We start from the raw sequence: 15,492 nt of genomic DNA, 5'->3' as shown, positions 1-15,492 counted from the left end.
AGCACCACCACCAGTCCGAAGTTCAGTTAAAATGACTAATATGCATTCATACATGGTTATCAAGTTTTAATTCTAATTCCTAAAGTTCTAACATTAAATAATATTGATTATCATATTATAATGCTTGACTGACTGATGTTAAGAGTGTACTTTCAGATATGTAAAAATCTGTGCCATTTTACAAACATATATGTTTGTAAAATTAATATAAAATATAAACAAATATAAAATATATAATATACATATCCATATACAGTATCTCACAGAAGTGAGTACACCCCTCACATTTTTGTAAATATTTTATTATATCTTTTCATGTGACAACACTGTATATATATACTAATCAATCACAGTCTGGCGAGTAAACTAAAAAATTTACTAGCCAATGGCGATTCAATTGCCAAGGTGTCCGTAGAGGGTTGCGCTATCATTTTTTCTCCATCTTTTTTCTCTGGTGGATACAAACCTGTGGATACAAAATGGCGCTAAAAGGTTAATGCTCTATTAAAGTTGAAATTAACCTACCACATACACTACACTCTACCCTAAACCTAACATATAATGTTAACAAAAGCAAATGTATTTGCCATTTTATTGGTGTTTTATAGCCACATGTTCATTTCTCCTGGAAACTGCAGTGAAATATTTGTATAGGTACGGTCAGGTGCAATATTTCCAATGAGCCTCGGTTGTCAAATTGACTAGATTGTAGCTGAATGTAGTTGGCCATTGTGACCAATCCTTAACGATTGTTATGACAGAACACTTAAAAAACAATGGAAATTAAACAAGGTTTTGATGCATGATTGCTTTGACATACACTGACAGCCTGTTCTGATAACATAATGACTCACACACATTGTTATGACAGAACACTTAAAAAACAATGGAAATTAAACAAGGTTTTGATGCATTTTGTATATTTAAAACCCTGCTGATTACAGATAGCTCATGATTGCTTTGACATACACTGACAGCCTGTTCTGATAACATAATGACTCACACATTGTGATGAGATGTGCTCTTGTCAAGTACCAATAGATGTTCAGTGAGGCTTTTACAGTATGACTTTGTGTTTATAATAAAACAAGTTCACATTTAACTACCAAATCCATAGATATTTAGTCTGTATCGTATTGTGATATTACATTAATTAAATGCATTTATTCATTGTTTGCTGAATCTTTTTTTCGTGAAGAGTTTGAAGTAAATCTTTTCTGAGATATGGTTTGAAGTGTCAAATCTGGTCATAAAAATATATTTACTTTGCAATTAGCTGGAAACGCAATCAAAGTTTGAGCAATACAATCAAGGAAATCAAATAACGGCTAATTTAAATTTACCCAATGTTACTCGTAGAAAAACAACTCTTAATTTCATTAACCTTTATGAAAACAACAGACTTGATGATTAACCTTTCTTTAAAGCAGCACATGAAAGGGAACTAAAAAAAAATGGAATTTATTATGTTAAGCAGAACTGACACAATTTGTCATGCCAGGAGTTGTACTCATCATTTTAATTTAGAAGATAGGAGGCAATTCCTCAACTTTGACATGAAATACTATGCGGTATCCTTCACCTGGATGAGCTGTCCGCTCTTGCATTACATGCATTCACAATGATTTGTGTACAAATCAATAATCAAAATGATGGCAGCAGGGCTCAACCCCCAGTTGCCCCCCAGTAGCTCATATTTCTATTTGTCTTTCTATTTTTCACTTGCCCCTCCACAAAAACATTTTTTCTTTTTTAATTTGTCTTTACAATACATATTTGTTTTTCTGCACTATATATATTATATGTGTGTGTGTGTTGTGTGTATACATAATACATATATTACAAATCTTTTATAATTTACTACAAGTACCTTAAATGTAATGCCATGACAGTGACGATTCTGAATTAATCATTTTGTTGCCATATGGTGCAAAACATTACTGATTTGTATCACTCTGACACTATCACGTAATTCTGAAATATTTACAACAATGTTCAATGTTGTAAACCAAATGTTTAAGTTTGCAAGTCATTAAAACACATGTACAGTATATGAAACTTTACATTTTTTTATCTAAAGTGAAGCATATTCTTCAAATGCAGAAGGACACTGCAGAAAATTAAAAATTTAGCAGGAGCTGATTGCACAGATGGCGAGGCAATGAAATTTAAAAGTTTACAGCCATAAATGAGTCAGGTGGATGTGTCTGCTGGCACATCTAGCAGATGATATACAGGGGCGCCAGCACTTTCTTGTGGACAAATCTACATTTACCTGCACAATGCTCTGGCACAAACATCATTAGCCCAGAGACCTTTCTAGAAGCACGGCAGGGGATTGTGCACCTGCTACTGCTTGACAAACTCCCTCTCTGCCCGGGTGTTTGGTTTTAAGGGCACTGTGGTCCTCTGCCAGACCCAAGCAGCCAGAAAATTCGACTGCCAGCAGAAATTTATGATTTGAGACAAATATAAACACCTGCAAAAAGCCAGATTTGCCCAGGTTTTTCCGCATCAATATGAGAGCCAAGAGCATTTTTAGAGTATAGATGGCAACTTTGTCTTTTGCACACAAACCGTGACCATTTTCTTAATGTTCCCACTTTTGGCTTATCTAAAAATAAAAATAACAGCGGCTTTGAGAGCTTTTAACCAAATCTTAACACTCAGATTTATATTGCCACGTTGAATAAAGCAAAAAGGTTAACATGTCAACCTCATTCCAATATGCTAGCTCTGATAATGCTGTTGGCTCCTCAATTCAGATCAATAATATCTAGCCCATTCCCAGAACAGTGCTGTGAGCTCTCCAAACATCAAAAGACCTTGACACAGGACTTGGGAACTGGCTGACACTGCATGCACCGCAACAACTTCGCTGAACCTTTAGAAATTAAACAGAGTTGGAAGCATACAATAAAATACTGCAACTGTGAGTTACGGTAACTGCACGCCTCCATACACACAGAAAAAATGGTTGTCTGGTTTACCATTTCTCGGCTGGTATGAGCGCATTCAAGGACTGTTTCCGTATGTTTAAAGTTAATTAGTAACCCCAGCGGCGTATATAAAGTAGACTTTGGATCATAGCACAGACAGTATTCATTTTACATTTACAAATAACAGATTGGTCATTTCATTTACTTTTCCAATGGTGCATTAAGATATGAGATATTTACTCTAAAGCTCACTCAATATGAAAAGAATATACCTTAAAGGAATAGTTAACCCACCCTCAGGCCATCCATGAAGATGAGTTTGTTTGTTCACCTGAACAGATTTGGAGAAATTTAGCATTTCATGACTTGCTCACCAATGGATCCTCTGCAGTGAATGGGTGCCGTCAGAATGACAGTCCAAACAGTTGATAAAAACACCACAATAATTCACATGACTCCAGTCCATCAATTAATGTCTTGTGAAACAAAAAGCTGTGTGTTTGTAATAAAGAAATCCATCATTAAGATGTTTTTAACATCAAGCTGTTGCTTCCAGCTAAAACCCTTTATTCATTCTCCAGTGAAAAATTGTATGACTGAAAGGTAAACGTTGTCTTGGCAGTTGTGGCCTAATGGATAGAGAGTCGGACTTGTAACCCGAAGGTCACAGTTTCGAGTCTCAGGTCCGGCTGGGATTGTAGGTGGGGGGAATGAATGTCCAGCGCTCTCTCCCACCTTCAATACCACGACTGAGGTGAGACCCTTGAGCAAGGCACTGAACCCCCAACTGCTTCCTAGGCGCTGCAGCATTGGCTGCCCACTGTTCCGGGGGTGTGTTCACTGCTGTGTGTGCACTTGGATGGGTTAAAAGCAGAGCACAAATTCCAAGTATGGGACACCCTACTTGGTCACATCCTTTCCTTTTTATCAGCTGTTTGAACTCTCATTCTGACGGCACCCATTCACTGCAAAGGATCCATTGATGAGCAAACGATGTAATGCTAAATTTCTCCAAATCTGTTCAAATGAACAAACAAACTCATCGACATCTTGGACGGCCTGAGGGGGAGTACATTTTCAGCATATTTTCATTTTTGTGTGAATTATGCCTTTAAGTGGACACTTTTTCTCTTGCTATAGTGATAGGGCTTTATCTTTAGTGAGTGTTTATCATGAAAGGCAAAAAAAAACAACACACAAATCAGGACCTCACACTTGAATATTTCAGATTGGCAAAGTAAATGTGTTATGGATAGTAGCTAATTCTGCTTCTTCTTGTAGAGAGAAGTCACAGTTTTTCTTTTTTATAAAAAACAAAACACTGTTTGTACCTAAAAGCAGGTTTTAGGCTTCACATATTTCTGTCATTAATTTTTGTATTTATAGCTCAGTCTAGTCAGCTGGTTAAAACACCTTTAAATCCCTTACTGAACATCAGTTGTTGTTTTTTTCCCCACAAAGAAAATTTCTGCCACTAATTTTATGGTGCCTTCAGGAATGCAAATCGCACAAGTGACAAAAATACATGTATTGTGGGTGGAAAGAGCTTAAAGCAGGATGAGGTTTTAATTCAAAAGAATTTTAGTGTCTTTTTTTTAGATCATTTATCCTTTTGATTACGGAGAGAAAATGACTCTAATCTGTGGCGTATTAAGGAATTAAAAATGTTCTTTTTAATGAGGCATGCTGTTTTAATTTGACAGATGAATAAAGGAGCCTGTCATTAATAGTCACACATGGCTGATCATTTCTATTATACCTCCCAATGTCTAAAATAACTAATTTCATAAAAATAAACTGCACCAGTTCTGTCAAAACCAGCTGCATCATCACGTTCATAACAACACAATACATAAAGCAAACATACATCAAGAGTTCTTCTAACAGCAATAACCGGTCACTTTTTTTTCTCAGCATGCCAACTGTTACTCTCATCCTCAAGTGGCCCACTATGCATATGCAGGCATCATATTTTCCCTGTATGAGAAACATTACAGAGGGAATCACAGCCAAAGGATGCATATGCCATCTGTGACCATGCATGCAGTCTGACCTAATGACTCCTCTATTGTTCAGGTCCAGCGATCTCAGCTCAACTGTCTGTTGCACAGGCAGACAGATATTTGACATTCCATTATCATTGAAATCAAGCTTGGCGGTCTTATGACATCAGTGTCAAACACATTGATCATGCACTATTCATAATCACCAATATGAAACCATTAGGTTGAGCTATAGAATTTTAGTGATTCTTCAAGTAGGGGAACTTTTTTGTCCACTTGGTTGATTTTAAAGGTTTTCGTTTTTTCCCACAATTTTTCTTTTCTTTTCTCATTTAAAAAAAAAACACACATTAAAAGAGATTTAAACCTTTGTACTGTGCCAGTACTAATTTCTGAGTTAGATAAGCCAAAATCTTCTCCACTCTTTTTTAACTTCCCTCCTTCAATAGGTGTAAAATTTTAAAGACATTCTACCATGCAAATAAACTTTTTAAATACATATAACATTTTGATATTGATGTATATGATTAGTAGTCTCAACCCTGCTGCTGCTATTAAGCGAAACATTTTGAAGAACAACAATTTTTTTCCATAAAGATTTATATTTGGTTATGGTGGTGTTAATGCAAATTGACAGGTGTTTCTGCCAGTCCAGTCAGCAATGAATGAATGAATGGTCCTACCAACCTGGTTAATTTTTAATTTCTGAAACAATTACTTTCTTTTTATTTTGATATTGATGTATATGATTAGTAGTCTCAACCCTGCTGCTGCTATTAAGCGAAACATTTTGAAGAACAACAATTTTTTTCCATAAAGATTTATATTTGGTTATGGTGGTGTTAATGCAAATTGACAGGTGTTTCTGCCAGTCCAGTCAGCAATGAATGAATGAATGAATGAATGGTCCTACCAACCTGGTTAATTTGTAATTTCTGAAACAATTACTTTCTTTTTACCAGTATACATTCAAAATTAATTGACTGCTAGCTAGATAACTTGCATTCCCTTATGAAAAAGAAGTTTATTCAAGTGTGCTATTAGTATAGTACACTTACAAGTATACTACTAGTACACTGATATTTGTATACTTACTACATAACGTATGCTTAAAAATATACTTGAACTTTACTTAAGTATACTTACTAAAATAAACTTGAAGTATACTACTTTTTGGTAAGGGTTAGCATGTTCAAGGCTTATTCAACTTTCGCTCTAAAAACGAGTCCAAAAAATTACAATCACACACAACATCAAAACTCCACCCCATACAATACCTTACACCAAAATTCACTTGAAATCTGATCAAGGCCATGATCAGATATTTATTCGAGGGAAGCAGCCTACACGTTTAGACAGTTTCATTTCAAGCAGTGAAACGTGCCTCCAACAGAAGAATCACCCATATATCAGCACACTGAAGTGTTTTATATGAAGCTGCGGTGTCATATTCAAAGCCCTGCATCAGGTGGTAATCACAGACGGTATAAAAACAGGTGGTAATACGTTTTTCTTACCTTGTGTGACCGCTCTCAACACGTGGACGTGCATGCAGAAAAACGCCCACCAACACCAAGTGCACAACGCAAACTTTCTCTTTCCATTCCCGCCGACAGTCCTCCCGGAGAAACGTGTAAACATCTTGGAGGAAGCGCTCTTAGGATCACACATGATGGCATTCTCGTCCACACGTGCGAGAAGTGCTGTTGAGCAAGTACGGGAAGCGTCGCCTCCTGAGTAAACACTGTCCTCCTCCGCTGCCGTGTTGTGTCTGCCAGCTCTGTGTGCTTTAGGCAGACCTGTGAATGGTCTCTCTGTGGGATCAGATCCACCGGCGTCCATTCCGGTAACGCGTGCGCTCTGTTCCGCAAGTTTAACTCTTATGAACGAGAACTGACAGTTACAACGCGTGCATTGCGTCCAGTCGAAAGTTCCCGATGATGTCGGCAAATAATGTGCTTTTCATTAACAGTTAAATGCAGCTACTGCGCATGATCACTGCACACGCGACATTATGGGTTTATTAATAAACTGAGTCTGCCGGTAATTACATTTATGCATTACACTGATGACACCACACTGATTCACTTTACAGGATCCAGTCAGGTTTTTTATTTCCTCTCGTAAATAGCATTCAGCCCACTTTAAAAGCACACTCACTTAGCCTGATATATATCCCCAAAAAGTCGCAAGATCCGCTCTTACTTTGCAGATGCAGTGCTGCTCCTGCTGTTATTTCAACATGCTCCAAACCATAACCAACCAAACTGTCAATCGACTGATGTGCACAAACTAGCGATAAGGATCCATCCAGACGGTTGCATGCATGAAGCCACCTAAACCAACCTACAAACTGTATGCGTACTAATAAGACCTCTCTTAAATTCACCGGCAGTGCCTGATGAAACGTCGCAGCGAATATGATTATAAAAGCGAATCGGTAAATAGATATCGCAAGGTATCCCAGCGTACTTTTGAGCAGCTAAAGCAACAAGCGGCTGTTCGTTGCTCCGGCTCACAGCAAACTGAAGCGAGTGAAATCATGTAGTGTAGTACAGGTCCAGCGCACTTACAGCAACTTCCATTGAGAGCTGCAGTCTCTCTCTCACTCACCTCCGCCCCGCTAAAGACTCATTGGCTGCCGCTGCTGGAGGCAATACTTTATACAGTCCTTCAGAGAGATTCAAGTACTGCAGCAGTGCTGTGTGTTTGTTTATATATTACGGGTCAGAATTATACGGAGGTCGTATCGGGAAAATGCCTTAAGAGGATATTAAACAAATTGTTGTGAGTGGGGGTCGTTACGAGTAGACTATAGACTACATTTAATTATAAATATTACAAAAGGCACATTTCTGTAGCGCTTTAAACGACTTTTCAGTAAACTAATAAGCATAGTGCTTCCAGTCAGACGTTTGCAAAAACAATCGCGTGCGTTCGCCTGAGGTAACCACAGCAACGGTCGCTTGAGCACCAAATCAGTAGGCTAGTGAAAGTTATGTCAAAATATAATTGTTGTCGTTATTTATTACAGATTCTTCACACGTATTTACGAAGAAATGGAAACTAAAATAACTTGTAAAAGTCATAGCTATAGCCACGTTATGGCTGGCAAGTGACAAGCCTCAACAGATTGAGCCTCAAGAATTAGAAAGTGTTGACCCAGGTGTCATTGCATATCAAAAACTATAGGCTTACATATAAAATGTACTCTTATTAAAACAAATCAGAAAACAAAATATAACTACAAATACTGTATAAGCTGTATGTCTAGTAAGCTAACTAGATAACAGAATGAATGAATAGGTTTCACAAACAACATTTTTAAATATGACTTCAGGTCTAGAAATCACTCTGGAAAGTAGCTAATAGGTAACTGAGTTTTGAGTAGGCTATTATAACGTGTAGCCTAATCATTTTGCCTTCACAAAATTAGAATATTATGAATACTTGCTCTTAAGTAAAGATCTCACATTAATTAGGCCTACTTATTGTTGTTTTAAAGTAGCTTCTTATTTCAGCAGACACAATGATTATAATTTTTAAGGACTTTATTGTAGTGTCATTTAAACTTAAGTTATATGCAACACAGTAAAATGAAAGGTCATACATTAAATATGGACAATTTTTGGCTTGAGTCCTTACAACTCACCTCTCTCATTCACAGAGTTTTTGTTCTTCTGTCCTCTGTCATCAGATCAAATCATCTCACACACTTCCCGGTTGTTTATGTTAATTAACACAACTCAGGCTATGTAAATATGTGTGAATCAGCTTTCTGTTCTACAGAGATAAATAGCTTGGTTTAGCCTTGATGTCAGAAACAAGAAAATTGACCCGAAAGGGCACAAAGTTGCTTGTCTTTCCAAGTGAATGATTCCATTAAATAGTTTGAGCAGAGTTCATATGTTCCACTTTATGAACAGTAGGAAATTGTAGGGATTTAATCAAACTTCTAACCCTATAAGTATTGAACTTTGGTGTAAACCACGCTTTTGTTCCCTTAAAAATAAAGGCTCTTTATTCACTTTTAACAGCCATGGAGCCTTCAAATATAGTGGAAAATTGTTCTTTAGATTATTAAAATATATTTCACACTAAGAAAACGGTTCTTTGGAGAGCCCAGAATGGTTCTTCTATGGCTAAAAAAAACAGCACCTTATGGAACTTTTATTTTTAAGAGTGTACACACAACTGATAAAAAAGTTAAAGTGAGGTGTTTAGACTACCTATTTTAGATTTTCAAAAGGAAAACACACATCAGCATACTGAAAAAAACACCTTATAGAGAACATGTACAGTGCAGTGTTCAGTTTGGTGCTTAATATCATAATACTTAGTTACATTGTCACAAAACCCTTCAGCTTTAGAAACCCAAACCTTTAGCTTGATGCTTTGTAATTAAGACTTTAAATGCCACATATAATCCACCTGAATGTCTCATTGAGTCTAGACGCTACCTGCGGTCTTTAATTGCTCAGGCCAGTCTAATAATTCATTCTGCAACTGATATTTATGAGAGAAAGAAAGAACAGGAGAACCAAATAGCTAAGAAAATGCCTTTGTCATCACAGCAGGAATCAATCGGTTTCATGAATGCAGATTATGTTCTATTAATGCAATACAAATACCAAACAAGCAGTCCTTTCATCTCTTCAATGTTAACAAATTTGAGCAAGAGCGTTTATGTCAATGCATTCTTGTAAATGAAGCTCTCAGTGTTTACCTGAGTTGTAACTGTCAAAGTCGAGAGGATGTTTGATAAGGCTGTTGAGTCACATGATGTCTGGGTTATTTATCACCTCACCGCCGTGATCCATGTGATTCATCAGCTTGAGAGATTTTTCATAATCAAAGAGGCCCGTGATGGTTTTTAGACAGCCGACACGATTATTGCGTGTTAGTCGCTGCGCCCGACTGAAGGTGCACGTTGTGTTCGTGCTCAGCTTTTCGTGTTTCTGATAAGAGATGATGCATATGGCGAGCTGCTCAGCGTAAAATGCCTCCGCATCTGTTTATTTCAGAGCCCTGTCTGCGTGGCAAACAGCGTTGAGACAAAGCCAGCAACAGCAGGGCCTGTTTATTTCATGCCTTTCAGATCCAGGTCCTGTTTCCTGTCAATAAATAGTTAGTGTAAACTGTTTGTCTGAGAACAGCCCGTCTCATATGTTGAAAATGGGTTACTTCTATGCTTGTGTGGCCTCGAGAACACTCGAATCCCACGTTTCCTCAAGCCTGTCACAGCCCATCCCCTGCTGGCCACGTTCATGGCTATATCTCAATGAGCAGGGCTTTGACTCGGAGCAAACTGGGCTACCTTTCTTCACTGGCGTCCAATAAATCATTTCTTTTTCTTATCTAAGGCAGGACCACAAGGAGCGTGCAATCAGATGAAAAGGAGATGTCAACCCATGCAAGTGTGGCCATGGGGCTTGTTGTTGCCATGCTGGGGGGTCGGAAACATGAGATAATACATTGCCCGGCTTAAGAAGTCATGATCCTCAAGTGAAGTACCTCAGCCCCCTGTCAGATACAGATCAATGCCCCTACTGAATATCTGTGCAAATGTATCTTCTTCTTTTTTCGGGATGATAAATGACTTATCGTCATGGCAATAAATGTTCTCCTCTGCTGGAAGAAAGATAGGCTCTCTGGATAGATTCCACAGCATATTTATCTGTTTCTGCTTAAAATGTGCAAGTGACATTTTTGATTGGTTCTTCAAGTGCCTCAGGCACAATGGAGAGTTCACCAAAAATGAAAATTCAGTATGCATTTACTCATCCTCATGTTGTTCCAAACCCATATGACTGACTTTCTTCTGTGGAACATCAAAGGCAATGGTTTGAAAAAAGTTCATGCTGCCTTTTTCCATACCATGTGTGGATTGTGAATGCGACCATAAGACATAATTTAATTTGTCAATATGAGTAATCCGATATACTGTATATATAGTCTTTTAAAGCAGCTTATATCAGATTAGTCATATTGACATAATAAATTATGTTTTTTGGTCATTTTTTCCCCCACTTTTTGGTCACCTTTCATTGTCATTGTATAAAAAAGGGCAACATTAAATTTTTTTATATAAGTTCTTGATAAATAAATACATAAATGTAACAGCTTGGACATTCTCCTGAGCTTCTTTTTCTCATATAGGACGTAAGAGATCAAATTCTTACAGGTTAGAATGATTTGGGTGAATAAATCATGACAGAATAATTTTATGGAAATGACAGATGCTTAAAAATATATATTATTTATACATATATAATTATATATGTATATACATGTAATTATATACCCATATGTATGTATATATACGCTTTAAAAGACTTTAGTAAATCGCATTAGTCATATTGTATATTGTCATATTTCCACGCTTAGATTATATTTGTTTGTTTGTTTTTTATCATCTTTGGTCACCATTCACTGTCTTCCAAACTGAAGAGAGTAAGTCATATGAATTTGAACCAAAAAAACATGTATATGTTGTTCCAAATCCATATGACTGCATATTCTGCAACATGGTCTTTTTATATTTGACATATTAAATAAATTCATACAGGTTTGGAACAACATGAGTTGGAATAAATGATGACAGATTTGTCATTTTTAGTGAGCTATCCCTTTAAGAGGAAAAGTATCAGTTTTTTGAGTAAATGATGTGCCTTGCACTGCCTTAAGCTAAAAGGGTTTGTGCATATTTTCTTATTTTGTCACACAATCATCATGCAAGAATGATGTCCTATGGGAGCAATCTTTCAGGCAACCAAAAATTGCAATGCTTTGTTGTATCTGCTTTGTTTGAAGCAGACTAGGAACTCTAAACAAGTCTTGCATTCGTCTGTTGCTTTGATAACCAGCCTCTATTACTCATTATGAGGTCTGACTGACTGTCTCCTTGCCAACACTCAGTGTGGCTCATAACAGACCAAGCAGATGCAGAAAATCCTTCATCCTGCAAGAGAGGAAGACACTGCTGCGAGCTACAGCACCAGCACTAGCATCTGGATGGTAGTACAAACTTCTGCATAGCGTGGCTAACACATATTGGTTATTGAATAATTACTTTATGCAAATGTGTGTGGGTGCATTTGACACCTTATATGAATGACCCTGAAAAACTGAGGCGATTATTACTGTCTGACTGAGTCTAGATGGCACCGAACATATAGTGCGGTTTAAACGTGTGGGTGCTGTTTGGTGTGTTATCATCAAGTTGTAGTGTACAGCATGCACTGTATGTGTGGGAGTGAGTACAGCAGACTGTCGTGCCATAAAATGCTATATCAATAAAGGCTTGTGCTGATGGTGAACCAGATGCAGAAACTGAGTCTGTAAGCATCTTTAACCAAATTAAGCATAGAAGTTATATAGGCAGATACAAAAAGTGACAAACACTATCTATAAGATGCAATAGGCTACTCTACATTTAAGCAAAAAAGTAACATGGAGACACTTTATATGCAACGTCTGCTATCAAATGTGATCTTCACATAAATCTTGGCGCCCTTTAGCTAACCTGTGATAGTGCCTAATGAGCCACTGCGGTTCAGCGCGGACTGAAGCACAGCACCACACTGCCCCCTTTGGCACAGTGAAGGAATTGCCTGTACAATCATCGGAATGGAGAGCCTTGCGGAGAACAGGGTGTTCTCTGACTCTGATGGAGGTTTTTTCTTTCTTAAATTACAGCTTCTTTTATGTTTCTGAGGTATTTATGTCCTTGGGGTGTTCAGTTTTTTAAATGAACAGATTTTAATGTTTTTTCCCCCCTTGTTGTTATATGAAGGCAGGCAACATTAAAACACTTGGACATTTTAATTATGCCTTCATTATTTATGTTGCTGCTTTTCAAATGCTTTTTATAGATTTTTTTTTATCAGTCGTAAAATATTAAACTGCATCATAACAACACTATTGCATTTAAACTGATTATCTGTACAAAGAATGAAATAAACCATTTAATAATCATAATATAAACAATTTATGGCACATCATTTTTTATTAACTGTTCAAGAATAATAACTTTATAACACACACAATGAAAATAATACATGAAATATGGATTTTTGTCTTTGTCATCTCATGCACTTTTGTCTTAAACACAATTAAAAAAATATAAAATATTGATTTTCATTTATATATAAAACTGTGATTTTGTGAAATTATATAATTTAATTGTCTTTATCTACACTAAAAAAATATATGTAAATAAAACAGATTGTTTGAAGAAGAAAAATTTATTAAAAATTTTTAATGACTTTTTTTTTTTTAAAGTCATGTTTAATGACTGTTACTTGCTGGTTATTTGTAAATTTCTGAGTAAATTGTTTCTATGCAATTTTTTTTGGATTATTGTTACAATAGGATACATGAAATGCTAGCTATGAAATGACCTTTAGCAAGAAAAAAGGTGTCTGACCTTTTATTCCAAACATGTCAAATCTAATTTCTGCCTTAAAATGTTATTACACAATACATAAAGCAGAATGTGATGGAAATTACACTTTGGTGGTGATGTTCATAACATTTTAGGGGGGAAATGGATGCATGTGTGAGTGTCCACTGCTGGACATTGCTAGTGAACTAATAAATTCATGAGAATGTAAAAAGTTAAATTCTCCCGCAGGGCCAAAAGTGTCCATAGCTGAAGAAATACTCAAATATAGTGTTATGCACTAGTCTGATTTGTAGGAGTAGTGTTAGCGAGCTAGTCAGTTCTGATGTGTTTCTTCATTTCTTTGTATATTTATTAGCTCTCTTCTCTGATAAAGTTGCAGTCTATTAGTGTTTACTGATTGCTTGGCTTTTCCTTTTATCTGCTGGTCCCTTATGAATACATTCTGAAAAAGCGGACATTTAAATTCAACTTCATTCATTGAAGGCTCCTAGGGACCCCTTTGAACTTATTTTCAGTTACGAATAAGTGAACAAGCACTGGAAAAAAAATCTTGTTGGTTTACTCAGCTGTGTAGTCTTGTTATGCCTCACCGCCCTAACGGAGGTCACACAGGATGTCTCGCTATGATAAAATGAATCCGCCCATTCCAATCCATGCACAATCTCCCTGTATGATTAGACATGAACTGCTGCTTCAACAAAGGCCATGAACCAATCACAGGGGGCAACAGGCTGGCAGCCCACTTCACAGGCTCTGTGGAAGCAGGTACGCGTTTGATGAGCACGAGTCTGAGTGACCTGAATGTTGCCGCCGGGACGCATAGAAGTCACCCTGATAGTTTCATTTACCTCTGATAAAATTTATCAGCTGCACATTTCAGTATGCTGTGGGGTTTAGGAGTTATCAGGGAAGGCACTTGAAAATGTAATTAATTCAGCAAAGCATGCCCCCAAATAACATTTGACCTGAAATTGCAGCAGGAAATATGTGTCCGCTGCTGTCACTTCACCATGCCAGTCTTTATAGTGTTATTGTGTACAAGTTCAGTCCTTCAAACATGAAATGCATGAACAATGAATCTGACACGCTGTCCTATTTCTTCCACCACATACTGTAAAACAGAAGGCAGACTAGTTCAAATATAAAAATATGTTTATGATGATCAAAATTCATGTGCAGTAATCACAGGTTTAATCCTCGGTTATGAGCAATATTTCAAACTTTTCTATTTTTGTGTTTCAAAAGCACTACTACTGGCCCTAGGTTATGAAATCTTGCTCCAAAATATAGTGCTGACCCTATACTGAGGTGCCAAAGATACACTATGGAATGTTACTGCTGGTTGTTTAGCATCACACAATCAATTATAAACTAAAAAATGCCGGTTTCATTAAATATTCATACACTTTGCACAGGCACAGAAATTTTCACAGGCTGTTTTTAGTTTCAGTGCCTTAGAGAAACAGTTAAAAATGTCAGAAGAGATGGCAATTTCGTTAACTTGAGTGATGAGGAATATTACTTTAATTATAAGATAATCAGTGCAGATTTACATTCCACAGATGAACAGGTAAAAGACTATGCTTATGTTGCATGCTGTATTTGTCTAGGGAGGTCTAGAAAAAGCTACCATTGTGAAAAAGAAGTACACTTTAGAATATACTTTTAAAAAGAGTAGGCTACTTATTAAGGAAATAATATATACTTAAGTGTGAAATGAATGTGATGTTTACTTAATTGCATGTTAAATTAATTGTTCACCCAAAAATAAAAATGTGCTGAAAATGTACTCACCCTCAGGCTATCCAAGATGTAGATGAGTTTGTTTCTTCATCATAACAATTTAGAGTATTTACCATTACAACACTTGCTCACCAATGGATCCTCTGCAGTGAATGGGTGCCGTCAGAACGAGAGTCATAACTGCTGATTAAAACATCACAATAATCCACAAGTAATCCACACGTCTCCAGTCCATCAATTAATGTCTTGTGAAGTGAAAAGCCGCATGTTTTTAAATAAATCAATCACTAAGACATTTTTCACTTCAAAATGTTGCTTCTGGCTATACAGTCCTCGATGCATAATATTGCTTTCTTCAGTGAAAAAATAGTCTTGCATGAATCAAGAGGGAAATATATTT

At 36.8% G+C, this 15,492-nt stretch overlaps 1 protein-coding gene across 3 annotated transcripts in view; it reads right to left on the bottom strand.

Annotated features, from left to right (window-relative positions):
* The window catches only part of LOC107703405 (protein sidekick-1-like), a 334,600-nt gene extending 327,085 nt beyond the window's left edge, over positions 1-7,515 (bottom strand). For 2 of the 3 annotated variants that reach the window (XM_016506020.1, XM_016506021.1), the window contains exon 1: positions 6,460-7,514. In XM_016506020.1, the coding sequence (XP_016361506.1) occupies positions 6,460-6,784 (325 nt within the window). In that variant the 5' untranslated portion in view covers positions 6,785-7,514. Of the gene's footprint in view, positions 1-6,459 lie in introns of all 3 variants that reach the window. The other variant, XM_016506019.1, reaches the window with a different exon arrangement.
* Between the last annotated feature and the right edge of the window lie 7,977 nt (positions 7,516-15,492).

Source organism: Sinocyclocheilus anshuiensis, unplaced genomic scaffold, assembly GCF_001515605.1.
Source record: "Sinocyclocheilus anshuiensis isolate Anshui unplaced genomic scaffold, SAMN03320099.WGS_v1.1 scaffold58, whole genome shotgun sequence".
Classification (NCBI taxonomy): Eukaryota; Metazoa; Chordata; class Actinopteri; order Cypriniformes; family Cyprinidae; genus Sinocyclocheilus; species Sinocyclocheilus anshuiensis.
Note: the sequence above shows the minus strand (reverse complement) of the source record. Positions and strands in the feature narration are given on the sequence as shown.